At 42.4% G+C, this 26,289-nt stretch overlaps 1 protein-coding gene across 1 annotated transcript in view; it reads right to left on the bottom strand.

Annotated features, from left to right (window-relative positions):
- The window catches only part of Fras1 (Fraser extracellular matrix complex subunit 1), a 415,397-nt gene that overhangs the window by 138,308 nt on the left and 250,800 nt on the right, over positions 1-26,289 (bottom strand). Inside the window, exons 21-28 of the mRNA XM_031391220.1 lie at positions 21,120-21,272; positions 20,287-20,433; positions 14,018-14,164; positions 11,451-11,591; positions 10,698-10,838; positions 9,027-9,167; positions 5,770-6,040; positions 1,700-1,784 (exon numbers count right to left, since the gene is read on the bottom strand). Coding sequence (XP_031247080.1) covers positions 1,700-1,784; positions 5,770-6,040; positions 9,027-9,167; positions 10,698-10,838; positions 11,451-11,591; positions 14,018-14,164; positions 20,287-20,433; positions 21,120-21,272 — 1,226 coding nt within the window. The remainder of the gene's footprint in view (positions 1-1,699; positions 1,785-5,769; positions 6,041-9,026; positions 9,168-10,697; positions 10,839-11,450; positions 11,592-14,017; positions 14,165-20,286; positions 20,434-21,119; positions 21,273-26,289) is intronic.

Below are 26,289 nucleotides of genomic sequence, written 5' to 3'. Positions count from 1 at the left end.
AAACGTGAAGGATCAAGGGTGATATTAAAGTTTATAAACAGAAAACATCAAATCTACTTACATAAGAAGACCCCAAGTCAACATGGATGAGAAATATTAAGCATCCTTAAAATAACTAAACATAAGTTAAACTTCTTTCGAGAATTCCATCTTCATAAAGTTAAGGGATATCATATAATGAATAAAACCAAAACATGCAATTATTTTTTGTTCGCTAGACTGTGGAGAAACAAAACAGAACCCAGGGAATTGTGGGGGAATACACCAGTGCAGAGCAGAAAGTCTTGGCAATCTCTACCCCGGGCCTTTCACTGACCAAAGTGTATTGTACCAGACAGGAAGATCAAAACAAAGCTTCTGACTTTAAACCCTGAAGCACATCTAGGCTCCTGGGCCTCAGAACTGGCCTGTGTTCCCAGCCACAGGTCTTAGCTTTAATTAAAGCAAGATGTATACACTTAGGATCAGTTTCCAATCTCTCCTCAGCAACAATGATGTGACAATGTCATTAAGAAGAGCTGAGGCAGGTATCCCTGTCATGTGGCAGTCACTGCTACTGCTTTACGTGTATGCATTTTCTCCATGTCTATGGTCAGTTTTACTTTGGAACTGAAGATAAGAGGTTGGGGTTTGGGGCATCTTGTTTATGAAGATGATAGCACACCTTCCTGCTTTCCAGTGCATGGAGATAAACATGTAAAATTAGTGTGTCCTTAGATTAGTCATGCAGGCTTGCCCAGTGATAATTCTCTCTGTGTATGTATGTGCACACGAGTGCATGTGCCTGTGCTTGTGTGGGTATACCCATATGCGTGTACGTGCATGTGCTTGTACGTGTGCTCACACATGTGTTTGCTTGTGTGTGTGCGTGCATGTGCATGCGTGCATGTGTTGTGTATGTGCGCATACATGTGTGTGCATGTGCACAAGCACATGTGTAGGGGTGCTTATATGTGTGTATGTACGCATATGTTCTTATTCTTCATCTGTTCACTTCCTTCAGTCTAGTGCTCAGAGCTTCTACCTCTGTATGGATTCTGAATCTGTGTGCACAACTTCTCAGGGGAGTGCGGAGGCACAGAGGTGAAGTGCTGTGTTCTTGAAGTTCTTTGCTTCTGCAATGATTTCCTCAGGTTTGTGTTTGGCTCATGAGCACAATGACACTTAATTTAAGTACATTCCTAAGAGAACCATCTAAGTACTGGAACTACTATACCTCTAAGAGGGGACTGCAGAGAGAAAATGAATTACCTGAGACCAAGGAAAACATTAGCAACCAGAGAAGTTTTAAGTTATTTTGCAGATCTAATATCAAGCTTAGTATAACAAGATGGCGACAGGTAAGGCCCTACCTAGAACACAGTCTTGAAGCCAGCTCTCTGGACTCTTAATAGCAAGATCACTCCAGAAAAGCTATCTAATCTCCGTTTTCTTAGTTCCCTCATCTATAAACTGGCAACACTATTTCACAAGATTGGCAATTCAACTGAGCATCATGTGACAGACAGACAGGGCAGAGGTGCGTAAGAAATTATTACTGTCAATGCTACTATCTAAAGAACCCAAACTTAATCAAAGAGTATGTCATAATAAAGCTACAAGAAGATCAACTCAGCTCAATCATTTCTGTTGAAGTTTGAGGACTCTGGATTGGGACCAAGGACACGTAAACTTGTACAGTGTTGGTCATTTTTATTACCTGTGTTGAAAAGGCCTGTATGTTGATCATCTGTGGCTCAGAGAAGAACTGCTGGTCACTAATTTTCAAGGAAAAGTAGCCTTTCCTAAGGAAGTCCCCAAGAAAGAAAAGAGAAAACATGATCACTGTGTTAGATTTTAGACATAAAAGGATTAAAATATTAAATATTAAAGCTGTATTCATGTACAATTTTAGATAAAATCATTACAGTAATACAATATCTTCATTGTAAATAGAAAATACCAAAGATGAAAGTAGTTAGAAGCACTGTTCATAGGGCTGGGTGGGTGGCTCAGCAGGTAGAAGCATCTGCTATCTAAGCCTGACTACCTTAGTGCCTTGAATTTCATGGTGGAAAGAAAGAATTGACCTTGAAAGTCATAATATACATGCACCTGAAATCATACACACACATGCTCCTCTGCCTTTTCTTACACACACACACACACACACACACACACACACACACACACACATGCACACACGCACACAGGTGCGCGTGTTTGCATACACAGAGGGGGCAGAGAGAATGGGAAATAATAAAAATTTAAAAGTACTTTGTGTTCTAAATTCTCGTAACATTAAAATAGCACAAGTGGAGTTGGATATGGTGGTGCATGTGTTGAATCCCAGCATTAGCGAGGCAGCGAGGTAGATCTCTGAGGTCAAGGTCATGGCTATCCAGAGAAATACTGTTTCAAACGAAACAAAACAAACAAAACAACTATTTTGTTTCATCATTTTTAAAGATGAACACACACACACACACACCAGAAAAATATTACTTGTCAGGCCAAAGCAAGTTAGAAGTGGTTAAACCAAAGAACAGAAAGGAATCTTATATATTACAGCTCTACCAGCTTTTAATGGCACCCTTAGACCAGCAATCCCTTCCCACATGTCTTCCAGACTCTTATGAGTGGGCCCTAACAACTTTTGAAGAGCTGAGCTGCCTAATGTCATTTCTCACTCCTCACTCTCTCTTTCCACCCATTCACTGTAAATACAACTAAGAAGGGATGGCTGGGTCCTCTGAAAAAGTGGGAGTGGCCTGCATACATGCAGCCTGATCATTTGACTATCGGTAGTCACCAAGTAGTATGCTGAGAATGTGGAGCAAGCCCATCTGTAGGAGAGAGAGGAATGACATCTACAGGCAGACATGGAACAAGAACTGTGTGCTCTTTCCATTTCCTAGTTCTAGCTCCTGGACTTACTTTGGAGAAACTGCTCTTACTGATACAGAGGTTTCAGACACCTCTGTAGAGTTAGGGTAGTCTTACTATTTTGCTTAGTCAAAACTAATTTTTACTTGTAACCAAAGAGCCTCATTGAAGGGTCACACTGCTGTGGACTGACTCCCTACCACAGACATCCAATAGCTTTACACTTGGTTAAGAGGGAAGGCAGATTTTTCTCTTTAATGACCAACCAAACACAGCTCACTGTGAACTGGTGAAATCTTTAATCAACACTTTATAGTAGATTTTAGATTCTGATCTACTTGGTGCCCATTGTCTTAAAGGTTCTTTAAAAGGTATTCTTGGAACTAACTACTTATATGTCAAATATGAGGGTGGAGCTGGAAAGCAATCGCAGAAACGAAACACTACATATTGTATTTCCAGTCACACTACATTTTAGAAAGGGCAGAACTAAAGAAGTGAAAATCCAGATCACAGTTGCCAGGGACTGGGATGGAACAAGCAACTCTTGTCTTTAAAGGAGACCAGAATAGGGCTGAGAGAACTGTTTTCTATCTTGGCTCTGATTGTAATTGTATACATTTCTTTATGCTCATGGAACAGATGCTTTAAAATAGAATTTCAATCTAGCTCCATGAACCAAACATTAGAGACATTCTTGCTTGCTTTCCAAGTTCTTCCTTTCATTTTCATTCCCCTTTCCACCCTGCTCCTCCCCTGTCCCACCTCTAAACTTCAAGAGAATGAAACTAGTAGAATCAATAATCTGAACAAAGAAGGAAACAAATCTTGGTGGCAGAAGTCCCACTAAGAGTGTAACTGGCTGAAATCCCACTAAGAGTGTAACTGGCTGAAATCCCACTAAGAGTGTAACTGGCTGAAGTCCCACTAAGAGTGTAACTGGCTGAAGTCCCACTAAGAGCGTAACTGGCTGAAGTCCCACTAAGAGTGTAACTGGCTGAAGTCCCACTAAGAGTGTAACTGGCTGAAGTCCCACTAAGAGTGTTTGGCTTCTCACTTTATCCCAGTTGCTCTGGCTACTGTTACAGATTGGCTTTTACTACACAAGAGTATTCTAAGCCCAAAGAATCTCCATTCTCAAGAATTCTTACCTAATCATAGTCAGTATTTTCATGAAAACACAGAGGCCCACACACATATGCATGTCAGATTGACTCTTTCATTTTTGTTTCAGTGAGAGACAAATAGTTCTATGTTTTTATGTACCTCTAACCAATCTCATATTATAATTTTTATCATTTCATTTGTTTGATTTTAAAACCAAAGTATTAAATGGGATATTTAGCCCAAGAAAGAATATCACAAGAATTACTCAACTGCTGAGTTCTATCCCATTTAAGTGTACAAAGCTAATTCTGGAAGAAATTGGGTAACATGTAGAAAAAGCTAAATAGACAAGAATGTTAACTTTGGTTATCTATGGAACTCTGAATTTTTCCACAAGTGATTTCATGGCAAATGGCTGTAGACTCAGGGCCTGCATAACTCTGTGAGTGTGGTATGCATGTGTGTACATACTTTTGTGCATGTGTGTGTGTGTGTGTGTGTGTGTGCAAGAGGGTATGTGTGTGTGAAGAAATGCGGATACATAAAAACCATACTTATTGTAATTTCAACCAAAATAAACACATGTTGTGAAGAAGGATTTTGGGGAGTGCCTGGATGGCATGAAACACACCTCAGCAGTGTCTGCTTGCTATTCAGTCATCTTCACCCCTCAAGGACAGGCATGGACTTGCTATTACAAGAATACTGGAAAGGCAGAAATAATTGTAGCTGAAGGTATGGTCTAGGGAGAGTGTTGGCTTGGAGTAGCAGCTCAGTGCTTATTACTGAGAGTCTCATCTCAAGGCTATAGAATGGGAACATAATTTACACAGTTCATGTGGAGTGCTTTACATAATGCTTGGCTCAACAGGAATACTCAATAAATGCTAGTTGTTCTTGTTCCTATGATATGATCAGAGCAGATTACTGAAATGATCAGCTCTAAACTGTAGTAGAGAAACTGCGATCAATTTTTCTTCCTTTAGGGTAAATTTATCCTTTAGGGTAAATATCAACCAAGAAATCAATATATCAAAGCAACAAGAGAAACACCCATGTTTAGTGTTGAGAGTAGAAAATATTCATGTGTTCTTATCACTATTTCATTGGCTCTAATCCCTTGTCCACACAGTCTATGGTGAGCTATCTAGGCCAACTAAGTAGATCAGGGTGACAGAGAATGCAGGGGGCTGATCTTTGGGGGGCCATTGCATGGTTTCTGTTTAGTAGATTTACTCTGCTAATTATAATGCTATATTTGCTTGAGATCTTGTTAATGTTCAATTACATTCTGGAAGCATACATCAGCCGGAGTAGGGAAGACAGCCAGAAGTGTGCATAGCACCAGAGGAAAACTGGATCAGGCTTAAAAATTAGCCACAATTAATCTCATAAAGTGGATAATAAAAAGCTGAGTGTGACTCGAAGATTTCTTCCCAAATTCTAGGGACCGAAGGACACTTCTATAAGCTAGCCTTCTGGCTTTTACCTGCCCACTGCTTCCTAGCATTGCCCTCACAAGGAGGAAGCATCTGGGTCTATGTAAGTATTGCTTCTGTGGGGCCCAAAACCTGGGTAATTATATGCAGAGTTTTCCTGCCACGTCAGAGGATTACTTATAATTATGTGATAAAATAAAGATGTCTCAAACAGAAGTGTATTCTCAAAGCAATTACAGGGAATGATGACAGGCAGCCAGAAGCATTTGTGGAGTATCAATCTTCCCTGATGGGAAGGGATGTCTATGAAGAGAGAGGTTGGAGGTGGACAAGTTGAGAAAGAACAGGGCTGGCTTACCTGAGCTTCTCTTTGCTGTGCACAAAGCGCACTTTCTTCTCATTCACATCTTTCCAGCTAAAGTGGCCAGCCTTCTCCAGCTGGAGGTCCTTGCCATTTCTTGAGAGCAGCAGCTGACCATTGGTGGGTGTGCTTACAATGTGGAATAGCAGATCTTCCACTCTGCCATCCTGGTGTTGGATGTTCAGAAGAGAAAAGTCCAGTGGCTTCATTGAACCAATTCCAAGGGTCAAGGAGCCATTCACGTGAAGACTTGGAGTGTACATTTTGTCTAGAAAATGTAGAAACCTAAAGGTCAGACTTGTCATAGTCACTAATTGGATTCCATGTATTTATTTTAAAGAAATAGACCTTTAATGCTAATTCAGAGGTACCCAGAGGAGGAGATGTAGGCTATTCTACAACCTTCTACCCTGAGGAGTCCCAGCTGGATGCCCATGAGGATAACTAGAGCTTAGATGGAAGAGTTAAACTGCAAACTTGTTGAAAGACAATATAGAAATAAAGTTAAAAAATAAGCTAGCAATTATTTCTTGAGTATGGCAAAATAGTATAAGATAAAAAGAAAAAAACCAACTTAATTGGCATCATTAAAATTAAAAATGTTTGTACTTCAAAACACCAATGTGAAAGGATAACTTCTAGAATGGGAGAAAATATTTGTAAATCCTCAAGCTGGGGGTGAGGGGAAGGGCACATAACCAGCTCTTATATCTCAGCAATAAAGGGCAAACTAAAAATGCATTAGAATGTGAATAAGGTTTTCTCTGAAGAAACTCTACACACAAAAGGCCAATAAACACACAAACGGTATCCAACACCAGTCACCAGATTAAAAACCAAAACCTCAGTTCTATGAGGAAAAAGTTCATCTCTGTTTGGACAGATAACAATAACTGTTGGAAAGACATGAAGAAACTAGAGTCCACACAGATTGTTGTTAATCAAGTAAAATAGGCCAATCATTAGGAAATACATAGTTGGACAGTTCCTCAAATAAAATATAGTTAGCATGTGACCCAACAATGCTGCTCTTGATGCCACAGAGAATTACAAGAATATGCCAACACAAAGATTTGCTTGTGGATGTTCATAGTAACAGTACTCGAAACAGACAAAAAGAGAGAGAAAACAACAGCTGCTAAAAACGTAAAGGCTGAGCATGTGGCTGTGGCAGAGGGCTTGCCACATATGTGGGTTCAACCTTCAGCTTTAAAAACAAACAATCATGGAGGTGAAGAAGTAAATAGATCCAAACAACGTGATGTCTCCATAAAGATGAAAAGGGATGCCAGGGGCAGGCTCTAACATGGAGACACCTTGATATTAGAGAAAGGCATGGAAGCCAGACATGAAAGGATGTATACTTGGAGAGTCTATTGATGTGAAATGTCTAGAGTAGGCACATCTACAAAGACAGAAAGTAAATTAGTGATTGCCAGAGGCTGGAGTGACAGAGAAATCAACAGACACTGCTAAAGGTTATGAAGTTTCTTTTTAGGCTGATGAAAATGACCTGGAATTAGGTGTTGGTGACTGTTACACAACTTTTTAAATATACTTAAAAAAATCACTGGGTAATATAGTTTAAAGGATAGAAGTTTTTATATATTTTATATCTTAATAACTCAAGGATTCATATAGGGATCTTTTATAATAACAGGGATGGTTGGGTTGTCTTGCTAAAGATCCTGAATTAGATGCTCTGAGATGGGTCTCATTAATTTTATAGACACCCAGGTAATGCTAATGAGTGGGCAGGTTTGAAAACCATAGTCTTTTTCCTGACACAAGTATATTATATCCAGTTAGAGTAAGCAAAGAGGTAGGTGTCTGATGCTATTCCTAGAAGTGTACCAGTTAATCCACAGGGCCATCGCTCAGAGCCAGAACTCATGGGAAGTACAAACACAGTGTCTTAAAGTTTGATCATCCCTGTCCATATGAAACATCTAATGACTTGGAAACAGTGGTGGAGAATCGAATCTTTCTCCTGCAATGTAGTTTTTCAAGGTCTTTGTTTGGCAGTGGGCCCTTCTACAACTAGGTCAGAGGAGAACTTGAGGATGCCAACCTTCATGGTGGTGACTCCTACAGAAAATTATACTAATGAAAGTGAAATCCATTTTCTTAAGTTGATGTGTGCAGTATCCCAGGAGTCATAAGCTGATTTACAAGCACTTGCAGTTTCCAAGAAGATCCCCAATAAAGAAAGCCAGAGATGGACTACTTTTCTTCTTTAAAAGTTTTCATCTCTTTAGAGATCAAAGACATGGAAACAGACTGTATAGTGAGCTGTCAGCATGACAAAAATCCCCACATTAGTGCTGGGGCTGTGACTCAAGGGTGGAATACCTGCCTACCATGAGTGAAGCCCTAGGTTCCAATCCCCGGGACTGTCAAAAATAAAAAAATATCAAAATCCTCATATTATTGATTAACAAAACCCCAGGATATCTCAGCCATGGTGTAACTCTACCCAAAAAGAAACTTACAAAGTTCAAAATTGGGCTGAAGTTAAATTCATTTTTCTTTGCTTTTTAAAGGGAGAGGTCTGGTCTGTGTTGGAAAAGAGAGTTCCTTACAGAACACCTCCCAATCAATGTCCTTCAAACATCTGCAGTTAATGGACCAGCCTTCTCACACTATTCAGTTAAAACTCCTCTCTACTTTGTGTATAAAAGATGCACTATGGCACCTCAGCAGAATTAGTTATATGAGTTTGTTTACATGAAGACAATCAATGCATTAGACATGTTATATATGTGTGATTTTCTAAAGCATGGCTTCCATTCAAGAACACACCTAAGTTTACATCAAACTTCTTATCTGATAGCTATGACTTTTAAGATACAGAACACTTCTGTTTTCATCTTAAGATCAAAGAAATCGGGGGCTGGTGAGATGGCTCAGCGGGAAAGAGCACTGATTGCTCTTCTAAAGGTCCTGAGTTCAAATCCCAGCAACCACATGGTGGCTCACAACCACCCATAATGAGATCTGACACCCTCTTCTGGTGCGTCTGAAGACAGCTACAGTGTACTTATAATAAATAAATCTTAAGAAAAAAAAGATCAAAGAAATCAGGAGTTAGATCTTCTTAATTGCCTATGTTCTACAAATAGTAGAACCAGGAATCTCGACACAACAGGAAAGCTGAGTTTCATATAACAGATGTTAACCGTATCTGGAAACACATCATTTGCACAGAGATATGACTGGTAACATCAACAGACATCCAGCAGAGATGATCTTACCAGTGCAGTTTCCATTAGATGAGTGGTCAGAGAAGCCAGGGACACAGGTGGGCAAGCAGAGGCCATTCTTTAGAAAGAAACCGTGGTTGCATAAGTGACACCAATCTTTGTGGCTGCACTGCAAGCATCCCTGAGGGCAGGCTGCCAGAAAGAAGACACAAATAAGGCACAGCCAGGCACATCCCCTGGTAGGACCACAGTGGGCACAGCCAAATAGAGGTACCGTAACAAGAAGAGCCAAAATGCCAGCCATGGATAAGTGCTTGCCTCACTGTAACAATAGGGAATTCAGTTTCCTTGTTGATATTTCTAGGGAGCTGATCTCCCTCAAGGTGGAAATGAAAAAGTGAGATCCACACCCCAACTCATATAACATCATGTAAAGAATACTGCACATGGATGAATTGTTCTAGAGGACCAACTGACTTGTGAGAGATGCTGTTTAGGGAAACTAAGAGCACAAGTTCCTCTGGGTTCCTCTGCTCCTTACCAACTGTGAACCTGAAGTGCCTTTTACAATCTGGGCTGCATTGTTCTTGTCTTAACAATAAGGGTAGAAATAACGCCTAAGACAGACAGTAGTTTGGAGGATTACAATCATTACAGTCTGAGGTGCCCGGCACACCAGGAGGGCTCAACTATTCTTCCATACCACAATATTATTACTGTGATAGCTGTGCCACTTGACAGTGACAATAGTGACCGTAAGTATTAACTTCACCCAGAGAGCTCGCTCTTAAAAAAACCACAGGGCTTTCTTCTTCTTTTGATCAAGTTAATAACCTTTGAAAGTCAGAGTGCTCGGTGTCCACTTGCCCTGCTTCCTTGGCTGGGATTTATTATGGTAGAGCTATGTAGTACAGTGTTAGGGCCTTAGACTGGAATCAGAGTTGTGTTGCCTTAACTCTTCAAAGCCACCTTGGTTTTCATGCCTATAGAATAGGATTCTCTCTGTCTACCATGCTTCACAAATTCATTGTGAATATTAAATGAGACACTAGAGATGAAGACAATGTAGAGGAACATAAAACTCAAGTTTTTCCCAAAGCACTCAGAAAAGACCCCCAAGTTACCTGTGCTTCTTGATGGCACTATTATTCAACATCAAATACTCTTTCTAGTGGATATACCTGGCAACAGGTTTCAATAGAAGTGAGAGCAAGTAGGAATTCTTCTGAGATGATCCCGTAGACAAGGAGGTTAAGGTTTTGGGCTTAACTTCAGTCTAGTAGTCAAAGTGCCAGTATTTCTCACTAACTGATTGATTAAATCCTATTCCTAAGGATATTATATCAATACTGGGGTCGTGAGTGACTTAGCCTACACGCTGGACATTCTATATCCAAACCAATATAGCTGATCCACTTTTAATGGGTACTTCACAGTCATTCAATATAAGCTTTGCATTCCATAAAATGCTGGCTTTGTTTCTACAAAGACTTTTAGGAACAATATTGATTCGTACAAGAGAGTTATTGGTCTGGATTTCCGTATTCTATTTAACCAGCATTTGGTATATGTACATGGGGAAGCAATCAATGACTTAGGCCAAGCTCCTTGACTTTTATTCTGCATCTATGTCAGATGGTCTTGGTTACCTGAGAATCAGTGCAAATGACTTGCTGGCTACCCCAAGTTCTTCTCAGAGCACAGAGCAAAGAGCCAGCTTACCTGTGCATTTGTGTTTGGCATGATCTGCAAAGTATTCTCTCCCACACTCTTGGACACACTGGGCATGGAAGAGGAGAAATGGCTCTTCACAGCGTGTGCACTCGTGGGGACCCTGGCACTGGAGACAGTGGCTGTCGCAGCCTGAAAGACAAAAGTCAAGTCAACAGGAGTTCATGTTGTTTTCCAAGTGAGCTCTGGGCACTTATGGCAAAGGTCATGGAGCAATGGGACCCATGCACCAGGCAAAGCATATCAGTAAGAGTGAGGGAGCCTGGCTCCTGCTTGTGTCTGCTGCAACTCTCAGGGGAGGACTTGGGGCTAGCCTTTACAAACCATCTCAGAAATGAAAATACCATCCCAAACTCATCCCAGGGAGTTTGGATCAGACTATGGAAAACACTGGACAAACACAAAAATAATTGGCAGACATTTATTTTTACTGTAATTAATTATCAGTCTTTCCGGTGATTCAGATTCCTAGGTATACAAAACTTCCCATCTTGAGAAAAGAATTGTTAAATGTTTAAGGAAATCTAAAATTAATTGTTCAAAGAAATGTTTGTCTGGCCATTTAACTTTATGGTTGTCATACTGACAGCAGATTTTAGCTTGTGTTCTACTAGGGTATGGGAAAAGAAAAAGGAAATTGTCACCAATAGCAGAGACATCCCTGAGGAAGGAAACCAGAAGGCCTAGAAAAGCCAGAAGAACACCTCTCCATGGCCTCCTTAAAAGCCAGAGGCTGACACTTACGCTTGCAGGAGCCGGCGTCCCGGTAATATTGTGGTGAGCACTGCTCCACACATACCCCCTCTTGGAGAACATAGCCGTCCATGCACTGCAGGCAGTCTGTTCGAAGAGGCCCAGTACAGGCATTGCAACTCCAGTCACACTCTAGAAAGAAAGTCTACATTAGAACAGCTTCCATTCTGTCTTCCATCAGCCCTAGCAAACCATTAGGAGGCCACTGTCTGTAGCTGTGAGAAGTAAAGTAAGGACAACACAAGAGATGTCAGATAAGCGAGCTGTAACGAGGCCCTGGCTTGTAGGCCTTTAAATGTTTCTCGAGGTTTGGCATTTCCTAATTATGTCAGACACAGGCATGCACAAGGAGCCGTCCAAGCCTGTGCAGAGCCTGCTTGTCAACAGAGCTTCTCAAGAGCCGGATCAACAGCATTATGCCACCAGTACCTGAGGACTTCAGCCTAGTTCTTTATGCCAGACCTATCCCAGGGAGCACACTTGCCCCACAGACCTAACCCTGACCTCCTCCAAATACTCAGAGATATCGGAGACATAGCTAAGAATGCTGCTGCTGCCATGACACCAGACTCATTAAGCCTAATGGGGACAGCGTAGCAGAAAGAATAAATGATGTATAAAGGAACTCTGCAGAAAGGAGGAGATTACTAGACAATGGAAGACCTCATTTAGCGCAGAACAAACTAGTTCAGATGCTTCTCTGGTCAACAAGCACCTGTAAGGACACAGCTCACTGCATGGGGAGAACATAAAAGTGAGACACGGAGCTTCTGCTGCAGTAAGGCCAGCCTAGGATGTGAACCTCAATAGTCCAGGGACACTGTTAAAACATATTCATCAGGCTCAGCATCAGATCCATTGAGTCGGGAGTCTTGGGGGCTGGGGCACAGAGAAGCACACTACTGCTGTCATTGGTGGGCTTGCTGTTATAATCAAGATCATGTTTGTAGCTGGTGGTTTTGATGTCCCAGGAAACACTGATCCAGTTAGAGAGCTCATGTTTGAGAGGCAATGTTCTAGGTGGTCTTTGGGGTGTGGGTACCTGGACATAGGTGAAGTACATGAATTTTGAGGTTGGGCAAATCTATTATTACATCATCATTTGACTGCTTTCCCTCTCCATTTTCCTACCTTTCCTCTAGAGGCCTAATAAGATATACAATAGTAGCTATTTCCTGAGGGCATTGGAAAGACAAAATGAAACAATGAATGTAAACAAGTAACACAGAGTCTGGAGAGCTCAGTGGTAAGCATGCGCTCAGGATGTATGAGTCCCTGGCTTTAATCACAATAACTAAGTACAGTACCTGGTATGTAGGAACAGCTCAATAGAGGTCTGTAGAGGAACTGTTTGTCTTAGAGAACTTATTTCCACCCATTTTCCTACCCAGCTCTAAAGCTGGAACAACTCATCTTTTCTCTTCCTTCACAATATTGCTAAGTCCTTAGGTAGCAGGTACATGTGCAAGTTAGTACGTGTGCTCTGAAGGTTTATAATGTTAATCTACTACACTTATTTGGCTTAATCAGTCCTGAGGGGAAAAATGACTGAAAACAGAGCCTTGAAAACCAGCACAGTTATGAAATCATCTAGAACATGGGGGATCTGAGAGAACCTTGTTTTTCACCACAGACTGACAGCCCCTGGTTAGAAAGAAAGGAACAGAAAAGCTCCTGTGGTTATGAACAGGGAAGGCCACCTAAGTTGACAACCAAGTAGGATTTCTTGGCATGGAAGCTGTGTGTAATTTTGCAAAGGCTGAGAACTTCCAGTTTACTTGACAGACTTCTGTTTCTGAGCTGGACCTCCTCTGACAGAACCAGCGGGTTAGAATGAAACTTGGAGAGATGCTAGCCTAAGAGGAGGCAAGGAAAACAATCAAACCCTGTTTTTATCCATGCTGAGTTCTGCCACAGGAATTCCAGTCACGGGTGGACCAGGAAATGGTATCTGGTGTCTTCACTCATTGGAGGATACCAAGTAGAGATAAACAATTCAGACATAACTCTTGACTTCATTAAGCTACAAGTCTAGCAAATGAGGGCTGCAAATGCAAGGGCTTACTGGCCCAGGGAGGTGACAGATGTCCAGAAGAGCCCCAGCATAGAGGGGACAGTAAGAACTGTAGTAAAGCAGGGACAAGAGCTATGCAGTTCACCCTACAGCTGTGCTCTACCGATACAAACCAACTCTTATCAGATTCCTGAAATTTTGAAAAGAAACAGAAAAATCTCAAGTCTTATATGTGATGCGTTTCGGTGTGAAAAGAGATAATCAAAACTTCAACACATCAGAATCTTAGGTGGACCAAGGAAATACAATGAAAGGGTTTATTTGTCCCTTGCTACCTTTGGTCTATTTACCAATGTGAGATATGATGTTGGGCAATTTGAAGCAACTGAAATGATTTGTCCAATGGATGTATAACATACATCATGGTTGCTATATTTCAGAAAGTAGAAGGCATCTGATGAAAGTGTTTACCCAAGAAGGGTGTCTAGAATAAAAGAACATCCCTGAATAAAAGAATTCTCATACAACTCAGGAAAAGCTTTACCTTTGCAAGTCTTTGTGGAGATGTCAAGATAGTACTGGGGGGCGCAGCTCTCATACTGGCATTCCCCAAAGAGCAGGACCTTGCTTGGATCTCGGCAGGAGGTGCAGCTGCCCTGTGACTCACAGCTTCTGCAATTCATGTTGCATGCTGAGTGGTGAATAGGAAAGGGAGATGACCACATCATTACCATCACAAATCGAGAGGCTCTGAGCAAATGTAGACAGATGCTGCACGGGAACAAAGCTCTGCTCCAACCTGCCTTTTAATTGTGGCCCATAACTTTCTTCTGTGAGCAACAGACACAGAAAATATTAGCTTTATTATCTAATATGTGAGAAGGCAACCTGTTTTCCCAAAGAGGAATACAAGTCCAAGGTCCAGAATCCCACATCAGATTGTTCTGTAAATCAGCAACAGAATTCGTACTCAGATGAAGAGTAATGGCTTAACTTCAACATTCCTTAGGAAATCAACCTCTCCCTGTCATTTATGAAACAGACACGGATGACTTTTAGGTGACAACTCTATTGTGGAGACTGTGAAATCCTGCATTTTAAGACATTGGACTTAGATATGACCTGGTTTGTTGGCTTACCCAGTTGTAATTCTTAGCAGCCAAGCACATAATTTAGGTGTTCAGGGCAGATTCTCCACACTGGTCTGCTTTCATCTCTCCAGTGGAACAACCATTGTCGCTCCTTCTGCGCAGTTATCTCTGTTGGGAACTTTGGAGTCTATCCTGATTCTCCCTTCTTTCACCCAGATCTAGTTGTCCACTGAGTTTTAGCTGCTCTATCTCTCCCAACAAAAATTAGAAACTTCATGCTTTTCTCGTGTCCACAAGTGGAGATGAACCAAGGCTACTATCTCGACTGCTGGTGTGCTTTCATTCAGTCCTCTCTGCTGGAGTGCTCTCATGCAGTCCTCCCTACTGGAGTGCTCTCATACAGTCCTCCCTGCTGGAGTGCTCTCATATAGTCCTCCCTACTGGAGTGCTCTCATACAGTCTTCTCTACTGGAGTGCTCTCATACAGTCCTCCCTGCTGGAGTACTCCCATACAGTCCTCCCTACTGGAGTGTTCTCATATTGTCTGTCTTTCTCCTGCTGGAGTGCTCTCATACAGTCCTCCCTGCTGGAGTACTCTCATACAGTCCTCCCTGCTGGAATACCTTCATATAGTCCTTCCTGCTTAGGTGCTCTCGTATAGTCCTCCTGCTGGAGTGCTCTTATACAGTCCCCCTTCCCCCTGCTGGAGGAGACTCATGCAGTCCTCCCTGTGGGAGTGCTCTCATACAGTCTGCCTTTCTCCTGCTGGAGTGCTCTCATATGGTCCTCCCTGCTGGATTACACTCATACAGTCCTCCCTGCTGGAGTACACTCATACAGCCTTTCCCATATCTAGTCTGACCCACTTGCAACCTCCTCTCCTGGAATCTACCAGTGGTGCTTTTATGCTGATTTTTCTTAAATCCTAAAACAGTTTCTGGTCAGCGTTTCCACAAATCTTGTTTCTCTAACTCCCTCCCTTCCAGTCTTGCCTGGAAATACTGAATCCCCTTTATATAACTACCAACTCTCTTATCTCTAGCTCCGACTCATCCTTCTGCCTTGCCTTCCAGAAAGCCTTTCTAGACTCCTCATTCTAGGACGTTTTCCCAGGTACATCCTTTTATAGCACTTCTTTGGCCTCCATACACAAGTATGTGCACACATAAACACATTAAAACATATGCAGACACATGTACCACACAGAAATAAAACAGACCCCCAAAGCTGTGGATTCCCTTGAAGAAAGTTGAGATGTGTAGTCAAAAATGGTTGGCATATTTCTGATTTTGGTAAACTTAATATCCCTAGTAAGATATTACAAAGACCAAGACATAAGGTTTTATTTGGCCAGTATTTTTACATAATGACTTTAAAGAAAATAATGACTCATGGCATTTTAATATGCCACATTTATACCAATATAGGAAATACCTCATTATGCCTTACAATTAAAGCAACAAGGATTCAACTTTTTCAAGTAGAAGATATAAACCAAAAGTAGCTAAACGAAATAGGCAGAACTTAAGAAAGGTCATACATGCAAGTAATGTTATACAGATCGAACAGGTTGGATTCAGGTATTTAGGAGTGTGAGTGTGTGTGTGTGTGTGTGTGTATACACTTGAATCTTGGCAGGAGGTGCAAAGATATACATATACCATATGTATATAACAACAATGAATGAAAAAAGAGGTCATGAATTTGAAAGAGAGCAAAGATGGGTATACGGAATGGTTTAGAGGTAGGGAAGGGGAAATTAGATAATTACAGCCTCAAAAATAAATAATTACAAAAAGAAAAGTCATACATTCATAGTCTTACACCAATTGAGCACACACAGGTGGTGGTTTGGATGGCAGTCCCTACAGGCAAACCTCCTGAGCGAAATTTGGTCAATCAAAGGCTTAATGTTAATTAAAACTGCAACATGGCTACTAAAGACAATGACCATACATGCTTAAGCTGAGAAGCCTCCGTTCACCTCCATTCACCCCTGGGACCTTCCTACTTAACAAGGGGCTACACAGTGAGATCCAATTGCTTGGGCTCCCAGGCCACTTCCCTGTCCTGATATCAGAGGATCGGGTGTGGCTTCCTTCCATCTGTGCCTATGCTCTTTCTCTTTGGTCTGCCATTTCTCCCAGGGACCTAAAGGTACAATTTAGCCCCCTTAGTTACCACAAAAGGAGTAGATTTATGATGAGCACTTTGAAACTCCAGAGGGCTTCGTGAGGTACGTAGAGGAAAGTGGCCATTTCACAGCGAAGAGCAGGTGGCACCATTTCTGCACCAACCTCGTCCCCTTCTTCCTTTCCAGGCAATCAGCAAATGGCTGTGTTTGTCCTTTACACGTTAGTCCCACATATGCCACTGCCCCTTATGCCCAGCTTCCCTCAGCTGCCAGAGGTATGTGGCTGGATGCACTTTTACAAAAAGGTGCATCCTGATGCAGCCATGCTAGTGGGACCTCACTGGGAAAAGAGACAGTCCTGGGAGGCTGAGCTAGTAATCTCAGAAATCATTAAGAGGGGCAGAGATAACCAGTGTCCTTCACAAATGATTGAGGGATCTTATAGCATGTGGAAGCATGTGGAACTCAAACAGTCTCTTAATATGCAATCCAACTTGGATTTAAGAAATGCCCATCACCTCCACTTTAACACAGGCTCCAGCTTTACCCAGAACAAAGTCCAAAAAACGACTTTATCACAAACTCTGGAAGGCCAACATGTGAACAAGGGAGAGGGATTAGTCTTTTATTTCTCTGTAAAGATGTTCTAGAGCCAATCAGAAAGAACACCCCAACAGAGGAACTGGCTTCTTTCCCTCACCTGTACTTGCTCTGGGTACAAGGGTGGCTCATGTCTCCCTAGAGCTCTCCTTCAGCTCCAAAATAAGATGGGTCAAGTACCATGTTGTTTATTTTTCAAAGTTCCTACCTCATCTGGTTACTCTTAAATTCTGGAGCTAAGAGAGTGCACTTCCTAAATACTTCTGAAATCAGAATTTGTACGTTCCATATTCCTGAATTTCTTTAGTAGCATACTGATCGATGCCTCACATAACACTGGTTATAATTCCTCAATAGCTCTTTACTGTACAGTTTCTAGAACTGGCACACTACAATAGGCTCTAATGGTGAATACCCCAAGGGGCATAGCTGATGCTTTTTTGTGTGTTTCACACAATAGAGACTCAGCCCAATTTAGGGGCTTACTTTAGTCAGTTATAGAAAAGAAGAAAACTTAAAGAGGAGAGTTAGGAGAGTCTTAATTCAATGGAAACACTCCAAGAAATGCTATTTACACAGCAGCACAGCAGTTTGTACCTGGGCCACCCCACAGTAAGGGAAAGGCTTCCCCAAGGAGAAGGACTTTGACACAGTCAGCTTTTGTCGTGTATTCTTCATATGTGGCATTCTGTTTAGTTATTTGGATTTCTATTTCTGCGATTCTGAGGCTGCGAGGATCGTCGTAAATCCAAGTCCCTATTTCTCCACCAACAAAAACTCTTGCTCTTCAATAGAAACACAAGCACTTCCTTCCTGCTTTTGCTGCATTATAGAATGTGCCAGTTCTGGCGGACAGCTGATATATACCACACTGAGCTTTTGTTACAGATGTGAGGAAATCTTCCCATTACTTCAAAAGAAGTTTCTCCAGTACTTCAAACAGATGATATAAAATCCCGGGTTTTGTTTAACTTCGCTACAAATGCAAATGCTTGTACACAAATCAGTGAACTAGCAAGGGCATCATTCTTCCTGTCTGCATCTAGAAAAGCATCTTTCATGGAGGGGCTAGTTTTTCATTCCGGATGGGCTTGATAACAGAAAACTACAGTGAATGACATCTCGCTCTCTGCTAGGTCTGTGTTAAGTGCTATAGTTGTAGGATGTAGCTACTGTTATAAGTTCCCTATTGCAGTTTGAATGAGGCATGGATTCCATAGGCATAGGTGTTTAGACATCTGGTACCCAGCTGGCAGTTCTTCTGGAAGGTTGTGGAACTTTGAGGCGGTGGAGCCTCATGGCATAAATGAATCACTGAGACTGGCCCTCGAGGCTTCGCAGCTCAGTCTCACTTCTTGTTCACTTTCTGCTTCCTGTGTGTGGATGCAGTGCAAGCAGCCAACCTTCTGTGTCCATGACTTTGCTGCCGGTTACACTTCTTCTCCCTCCTGAGGGACTGTATCCCTCTGGAACTACAAGCCTAAAGAAGCCCTGTCTCTTCATGTTGCTTTTGCCAGGGTATTTTTACCATAGCAACAGGGAAGAGACTAAGATAGCCCTCCTTTGTAGAAAGACACTGTTGTCAAAGGTGACTTGTTTAAGGCCATAATGCTGTTAAGTGATATAAGCACTTAAACTTCAAGAGACCCCCCCAACTCTACAGACTCCCCAAAGCCACTAGTCTACAATGCCTTCAACATGAGAATTCCTACAACATAAAATTGAAATATCACTACTGCATTTGTTCGCCTGTGATTTTTTTCAAAGTTATCCCTAATATTTAAGGGGTTATTTATATTTAATTTATTTATATAGTGCTTTCTTACATGTGTGTATAAACATTACATGTGTACAGTACCTATGGAGGCCAAAATGGGACATCTAATCTTCTGCATATGAAGTAAGAGATGGTGGTAAGCCACCATGTATGTGCTAGGAACCCAACCTAGGTTCTCAGCAAGAACAACAGAACAGTTTGTCCCGGCAGAACTAGCTCTCTGGATATATGACAGGTTTTTTTCTTTATTTTATTAGATATTTTCTTTATTTATATGTCATATGATTTCTCCTTTCCCAGTTTCCCCTCCAAAACAAAAACAAAAACAACAAGAGCAAACCCCTGTTCCCTCCCCCATCCCCCTGCTTGCCACCCTAACCTCTCCCGATTACTGGCCCTGGCATTCCCCTACACTGGGGCACAGAACCTTCACAGGGCCAAGGGCCTCTCCTCCCATTGATGACCGACTTGGCCATCCTCTACTATACACATGCTGCCAGAGCAATCAGTCCCACCATGTGTACTCCTTGGTTGGTAGACAGCTTTTTAAGTGACTTTTAGAGATGAAAATAATGTGAGCAGCCTCAGTCTTCACCTGTGAAGGATGCCTAATTGTTTTCCAGACCAGTCCTTTCTCTAATTTATCCAAACTCTTTCTGTCTCATCCTGTGTCCTTAATTATAACCAAACTTGTTTGAGATGGCATTTACACATGTAACTCTTGTAGAAGAAAAACAAAACAACTAGATTCTTCGGAAGAAGCAGAAATATTTAAATGAGAACCTGTGCACACTGTCAGTATCAATAGATAAATGTAGATAAATTAAGTCCATGGATAGGCTTTGTCCATGGACTGTGCACCACCGTGGGCTCCTTTCTCCGCTCAGGATCAAAGAGCTGGATTGCTAAGATAACTAGAAAGATGAAGCTGACCAACACTTTTGATATATGAGATAATATATGAGAAAATGGAAGGGGAGAGGGTAAATGACTCAGGTGAGACCACACAGCTACTACTTAGAAATGGCAAGTACCTCCAACTGGGGCTGCTATCTAGGCCACAGTCTACTAATGGCACCCATATTGTCTTTGAAGGTTAGCTTTCTTTCTTATATTAAACAAAGGCCATTGGAGGAGGAAGTGGAGTAAGAACTTCACATTCCTTCCAAAGGCCCAGAAGGGCAGGAGAGGAGACAGTTCATTAAACTTACGCTGGCAAACTTGGTTATCATCCAAGTAGTGCCCAGGGAAGCAGGTCGTGCTACAGGTACCAATGTGGGTTAGAACCAGACCAGTGTCACAAGAGGAGCAGGAGAAAGGTCCTCCATTCTGGCAGCTTCTGCAGGAGGAATGGCATCCTATAGAGGGAAAAGAGACACAAGTAAAAACTATGAGCCCAGATATTTCTGCAATGCTTATGCTAACCTGCCATGATCTAGACTCAGGCAGGAGACAAACCTCTGGATGTGTCTGTGCAGGGATAGACTAGATTAACTGAGGACAGACGGTGTACCCTAAATGTAGGCAGCTGAGGCTGGGCAATGGTGGTGCACGCCTTTAATCCCAGCACTTGGGAGGCAGAGGCAGGCGGATTTCTGAGTTCGAGGCCAGCCTGGTCTACAGAGCGAGTTCCAGGACAGCCAGGGCTACACAGAGAAACCCTGTCTCGAAAAACCAAAAATAAATAAATAAATAAATAAAATGTAGGCAGTTGAGGCCCTGGTGTGACTACAAAGGGACTGGAGGCTGAGCACTAGTACTCGTTTCTCTCTGCCTCCCAACTGAAGACGAAGTGTAACCAGCTGCCTGAGGCTCAGGCCACCCTGAATTTCCAGGCATTCCACCACAGCCATAGGAAAACCACTAACGCACTCCCAAAGCAACACGTGGAAAAGAAGACTGCAAACACCGTGTGGGGCCAGGTTGCAGCCCTGCTGGAGGCTTCTAGCCTCCTTTGTCTCTGAGACACCAAAGCCTTCCCTGATATTAAAAAGATTTCGGCAGCAGCCCCTCTCCTACCATCCCGAATCCAGCACTTACTCACTTTTACAAGTGCCTCTCTCTTTATAGTGTCCAGGAGGGCATTCTGGAACACAGTGATCTCCAAGCAGCAGGTGGCGGGCATGCTGGCACTTTAGGCAGACACTACCAGTGTCTTGGAGATTGGCCACACAGTGCTGGCACAGAGGATGACAGTCTGGAAGGGGAAGAGAAGGAGAGACAAGCACTGATGTTCATGAGCTGAAGTCTAGTCAGTACACCACATGGCAAAGGGGGGTTCAATTACCACAGCTGCAGCTCAGCCAGCCAGAGAAGAGCCCAGAGGCAGCACCCTAGCAAAGGAGAGGCTGGGGACTTGTACAAATCGTGGGATTGAGGTTTGTAGTGAATAGTTTTAGTAAATGCCAGGCCCAGCACAGCAATTGAGTTTTCATTTCTTTCCAATTGAACGACCTTCAAGTACTAGGGCTTTTTGTGAGATACTTGACAAGGGAGAGAGAAATGTCAGGCCAACAGAAACAGCAAGATCATGACGTGTAACTTCTCCCCCAGGGGCAAGAGCCCTCGACAAGCCGGCCCCACCGTGGGGCAGGCTCTCAAGCCTGCCATAGTACTCCTCCACATAGCCTCCAGAGCTGGCACTCCTTAGCCTTTGAAATAGGGAGAGGGAGCTTAGTAGATAATTGGACTGAGTTGCTTGCTCATTTTAGTCTTTAACTGAAGATAGAATTATAACAAAAGCTGTGCGTGGAAAAGAATCATTTTCATGACCTGATAGATGGTTCTCTGCAGCTCTGTCATACTAGCTGTGATTAAAGCCATAAAACAAATTATCTTGTGCAGCCAGCACTGTCTTGTCCTCACTTATACAAGAGTCATCCTTTGATACAGAGCTCAATTGGGTTCAGCTTCCACTGTGGCCTAACACTCCCTCTGCTCTGCCTTCAAGTGGTAATTACCCTCAAAGCCTCACTCATCATTCTTCATCTCCGTGGCAAAAGAACCTCCATCCTCAATCACTCACGAAAAGAGAACAGTTGAGGGGTAGGCAGGAAGAAAGGTTTTAGGGCCGCTCCACCATTTCTGTAGGACTCTAGGCACTTTGTCCCTGTTCCTACCCTACCAGGGCTCAGATGTCTGATTTCATCTGCTGACATTATAGATCAAGATAGTAATCTGGGGCACATTTGCTCTTTTAAAAAAGCCCACGTCAGCTACACAGATTGCATCCGTGGTCCCTGCTCAAACAGATCTAGCTCCTGGACTTTTGGGGAAATGTCAGCTGTTGCTTTAACTGTTGATTGCTTACAAACAGTTTCACCACAGGAAGCATGACTCATCCCCACCCCCAACACTCCAACCAGCATGAGACCATTGCCCTTGACACCCACTACTGCTACCCCAGAAATTAAGTCTAAATGTCCTCCTCAAAAATGCTGGCTCTTGTACTATCACACAAACCAAGAAACTTGACCTGTTTCTGAACTTGGGGGTTTCAAACATCAGGCAGCCTCTTATCAATTCTAGAGATAACTCATGATGTTCTAAGAGCCTAATGAATTCTTACTACAGCCCTTCAGTACATCCTAAAGGAAATGGTGACTCCATTAAAAGACACATGAATTGGCTGGTGGTGGCACACACCTTTAATCCCAGCAATCAGGATGCAGATGTAGTAGGCAGATCTCAATGGTTGAGACTGGCCTGGTCTATAGAGTTACAGGACAGCCAAAGCTACACACAGAAACCCTGTCTCATAAAACAAAATAATCAAACCAAAACCAAAACAGAACAAAAATAAAAATCCAGAAAACAAAACACACACACACACACACACACACACACACACACACACAAATGTTTCCTGACCCCTCTTTGCTGTGTATGATTCCCATAATGCCAAGCACTTTGTTCTTGTCCTTTGCCTTCTTCACAGGATAGGTACATAACCCCACAGGTGTGCCTGAAGAAGCTGAAATGCCTCTGAAAATATAGGTAAATGAAGGTAGTGTTCTCAAAAGATAGAAGGCCAGGAAACATTCAGTACCCAGTAAAGGGCTCATTGGCTGGGGTGCCATGTCATCCTCAAGGCAAGTATGGGCAGGATACCCCAGGGTTGGGCATGCAAGATTTGCATGCAAGATTTGCAGGTGTTCCATTGCAGCTTTCTCCACCAGAATCATGAAAGAGAACAATCACCATGGTGACACTTTGAAGAGAAAATGAGCAGACCTCTGGAGTGGTCTAAGGGTCTAAGAAATAGGTATTTATGGATTGGATTGCTCTGGTGTTGGGGGTCTCTGCTAGCTAGTTGCATGATAGAGAGAATGTGTATCTATTACATTCTCCAGCTGGAGCTGAGCTCTGAACAGTCCTCTTTGCTCTTCCAGCAGCTACCTATTCCTAATAGCTCCCTATTCCTTCCAAGAATCCACCACACTACATCCAAAAGTTGTGATAAACTTCATCCAGTCCACATGCACTGTGCCCTCCATCCATCCCTTTCAGCTGGGACCACCTATCCTTTCTCATTTCTGGCTCACAGGATTCCTCACTGAAATTTTGGACTTTGTCCCCACTGTTCTCCCCAACCCCTTCACTCTATCCTTGACCAACTCCTAAACACACTACACACTACATTTGGCCTACAGAGGACTTCTGTACAAACGTCGTGGTGGCTCCCTATCTCTACCTAACCATCTGTTACTGCCTTGATTGCAAAATGCCCTTCACGGGCTCATGCATTTGAATGCTCAGTTGATGATGAGACTTTGGGGGTGGTAGAACCTTTAGGAGGACTTAGCTGGAGGAAGTGGTTTGCTGGGTTTGGGAGAAGTAGGGCCTGAGGTTGCAGTTCAATCTGGCTTTTAGCCCCATTTATCTGATTACCCTGATGTGAGCAAGCCTCCACCCTGTCCTACTACCCACTATGGCGTTTTCTCCACCGTGATGACTGGTGTCCCCTAAAACTTCAAGCCAAAGTAAAAACCCTTCCTCCCTTGACTTGCTTCTTTATCAGCTCTGTGATCAGAGAAAAAAGAAACTAACACAGCACTGTTTCCTTCCCTTCTTAACACCTTACCTCAATGTAGTCTGTTTCAGCCTTCAACTCTTTGTCTTGAAAAGGTCAAACTGGACTGCATCTGTCCTGTTCCTATCAGAAATCCCTTGGAGGACTCTAAGTAACAAACTGGACTGGATCCTTCCTTGTCCTATCAGAAATCCCATGGCATGTAGCATTCTGACCAGCCTGACTTCTTGAAGCTCTCTTCTTCCTCTGAGCACAGTTTATCCCAGCCTTACATTGGTTGGGTCCTCTTTCTATGCCTCCAACTGACAGGTAAATATAGGAATTCATCATAATCCTTGCAATGGCTAATCTTGATTGCCAACCTGAGATCTAGAGCCATAACCCTAGAATGGTCTAGGGCAATGGTTCTCAATCTTCTTAACGCTGTGACCCTTTAAGACAATTTCTCTTGTGGTAACCCCTAAACATAAAATTTGTTGCTACTTGATAATTCTAATTTTGCTACTGTTACAGGTCAGTGTATTCCAATGGTCTTGGATGACCTCTATGAAAGACTCCTACAACCCAAAGGGGTTGGAACCCCAGAACTGCTGGCCCAGGGGTTGTTTCTAGAAAGATTTAAATGCAGAGAGAAGACTCATCTTGAATGTGGGTGGCACCATGGAAATGGGCTGGAATTATGATCTCAATAAAACAAGGGAAGCTAGCTGAGTACCAGCATTCATCTTTCTTTGTCCCCTACTTAGAGACATCTTTGCCATCGTATTTTTTGTTGCCATACCTTCCCCAACAGAGCTTTTCCTACCATGCCTTTCTCTGGTCAGTGTTCTCATAAGCTACAGTCCAAAATAAACCTTTCCTCCCATAAGTTGCTTCTTTTGGGAATTTGATCATAGTAAAGAATAACTAATGTAGCCTTTGACAACTTCTATCCTCTCAAACAACTCTGAAGAAGCCTCAAACCCAACATGGTTGGCTTTGTGCATACAAACACCAGAAGCCAGTGGAAAGGGCTCAAGAGAGTGAGCTGCAATCACTCAGGGCCTCGGCTTGCTTCCATAGCTCCTTGTTAAAGCAGCCATAAGAAGGCATCCATCAATCCCATGACAGATCACATGGCATGATAGAATGAATACCCAGAGGCAAAGAAGAAATCAATAAATGACATCTGAAAATATAAAAGTCAACCATGAGTTGCCCAGAGTGTCACATTCATCCAAGTTAAATTACAGCTCTGCCTATAAAAGAGATTCTAACTATTTCAGTTTGAAAAGTTGGACTTTCTAACTCTTTTTGTTCACTGTCTATATTTATTTTATTGTTCAAAAAGTCACACTGAATACCCAATCCTATAGATAACTTCATTCCAGAACCACATCTGAGGGAGTTACTATATCAGTGCCTTCACCCAAACCTTCCTTCCTGCTCCTGTCAAACACTAGCCCCAACAAAACACCACTTAAATAAATATGCAGTAGAATCCTCCTGTGACTCACAGTTGGTTGACTGATTTTTATTAAAGTGAGGAAAAAAGAGTAATAAATTTCTAAAATCTAGGAAACAGCTTTCTTTTTTCCAGAAGCTTGAAGTCAAAATCTTTTTGGGAATAATTCCTTGGGAGACCTCAAAATGACGGATGACCCAGGGAGGAAGCCAGACGCCAGAGCAACAAGGGCAGGAGGATCAATATGCATGTTCTGACTCCCATCCAGAGAAGTATAGTACCCTAGGGCAGGTACCAAGCTCAGGAGGACAGGCTACAAGTGGCCAGTCCCACCAGGCACCACCTATGAGCAGGCTTGAGGGTCCAGCCTGAAAGCTGCAGTCATCTACATCAAAGAGAGTCTCTGAAGTGTTCAAAAGAGATTTGGGGGATTTTATTTCTCTCACAGCAAAGCAATCTATGAAATAAGATTAAAAAAAACAATTTTTTCAAAGTATAATAAAAACAAACCACCTTAGGAATGCTTCTCAGAGTTCATGACTGCTAATGTTGACATTTTTTTCTCTTTTATGCCTTTTCTGCACAGTCATTCACATGTAGATTTTTACACAGATGAGATTATATGAAATGTGGACAAGCAGCACTTTTGGCTCAGCCCCGCCATCATTTCTACATGCCAATAGGGGTGTTCCATCAACACTATTTTTTTTTTTATTTTAAATTTTTTTTTTTGATATT

This window comes from Mastomys coucha, unplaced genomic scaffold, assembly GCF_008632895.1.
Source record: "Mastomys coucha isolate ucsf_1 unplaced genomic scaffold, UCSF_Mcou_1 pScaffold22, whole genome shotgun sequence".
Taxonomy (NCBI): Eukaryota; Metazoa; Chordata; class Mammalia; order Rodentia; family Muridae; genus Mastomys; species Mastomys coucha.
Note: the sequence above shows the minus strand (reverse complement) of the source record. Positions and strands in the feature narration are given on the sequence as shown.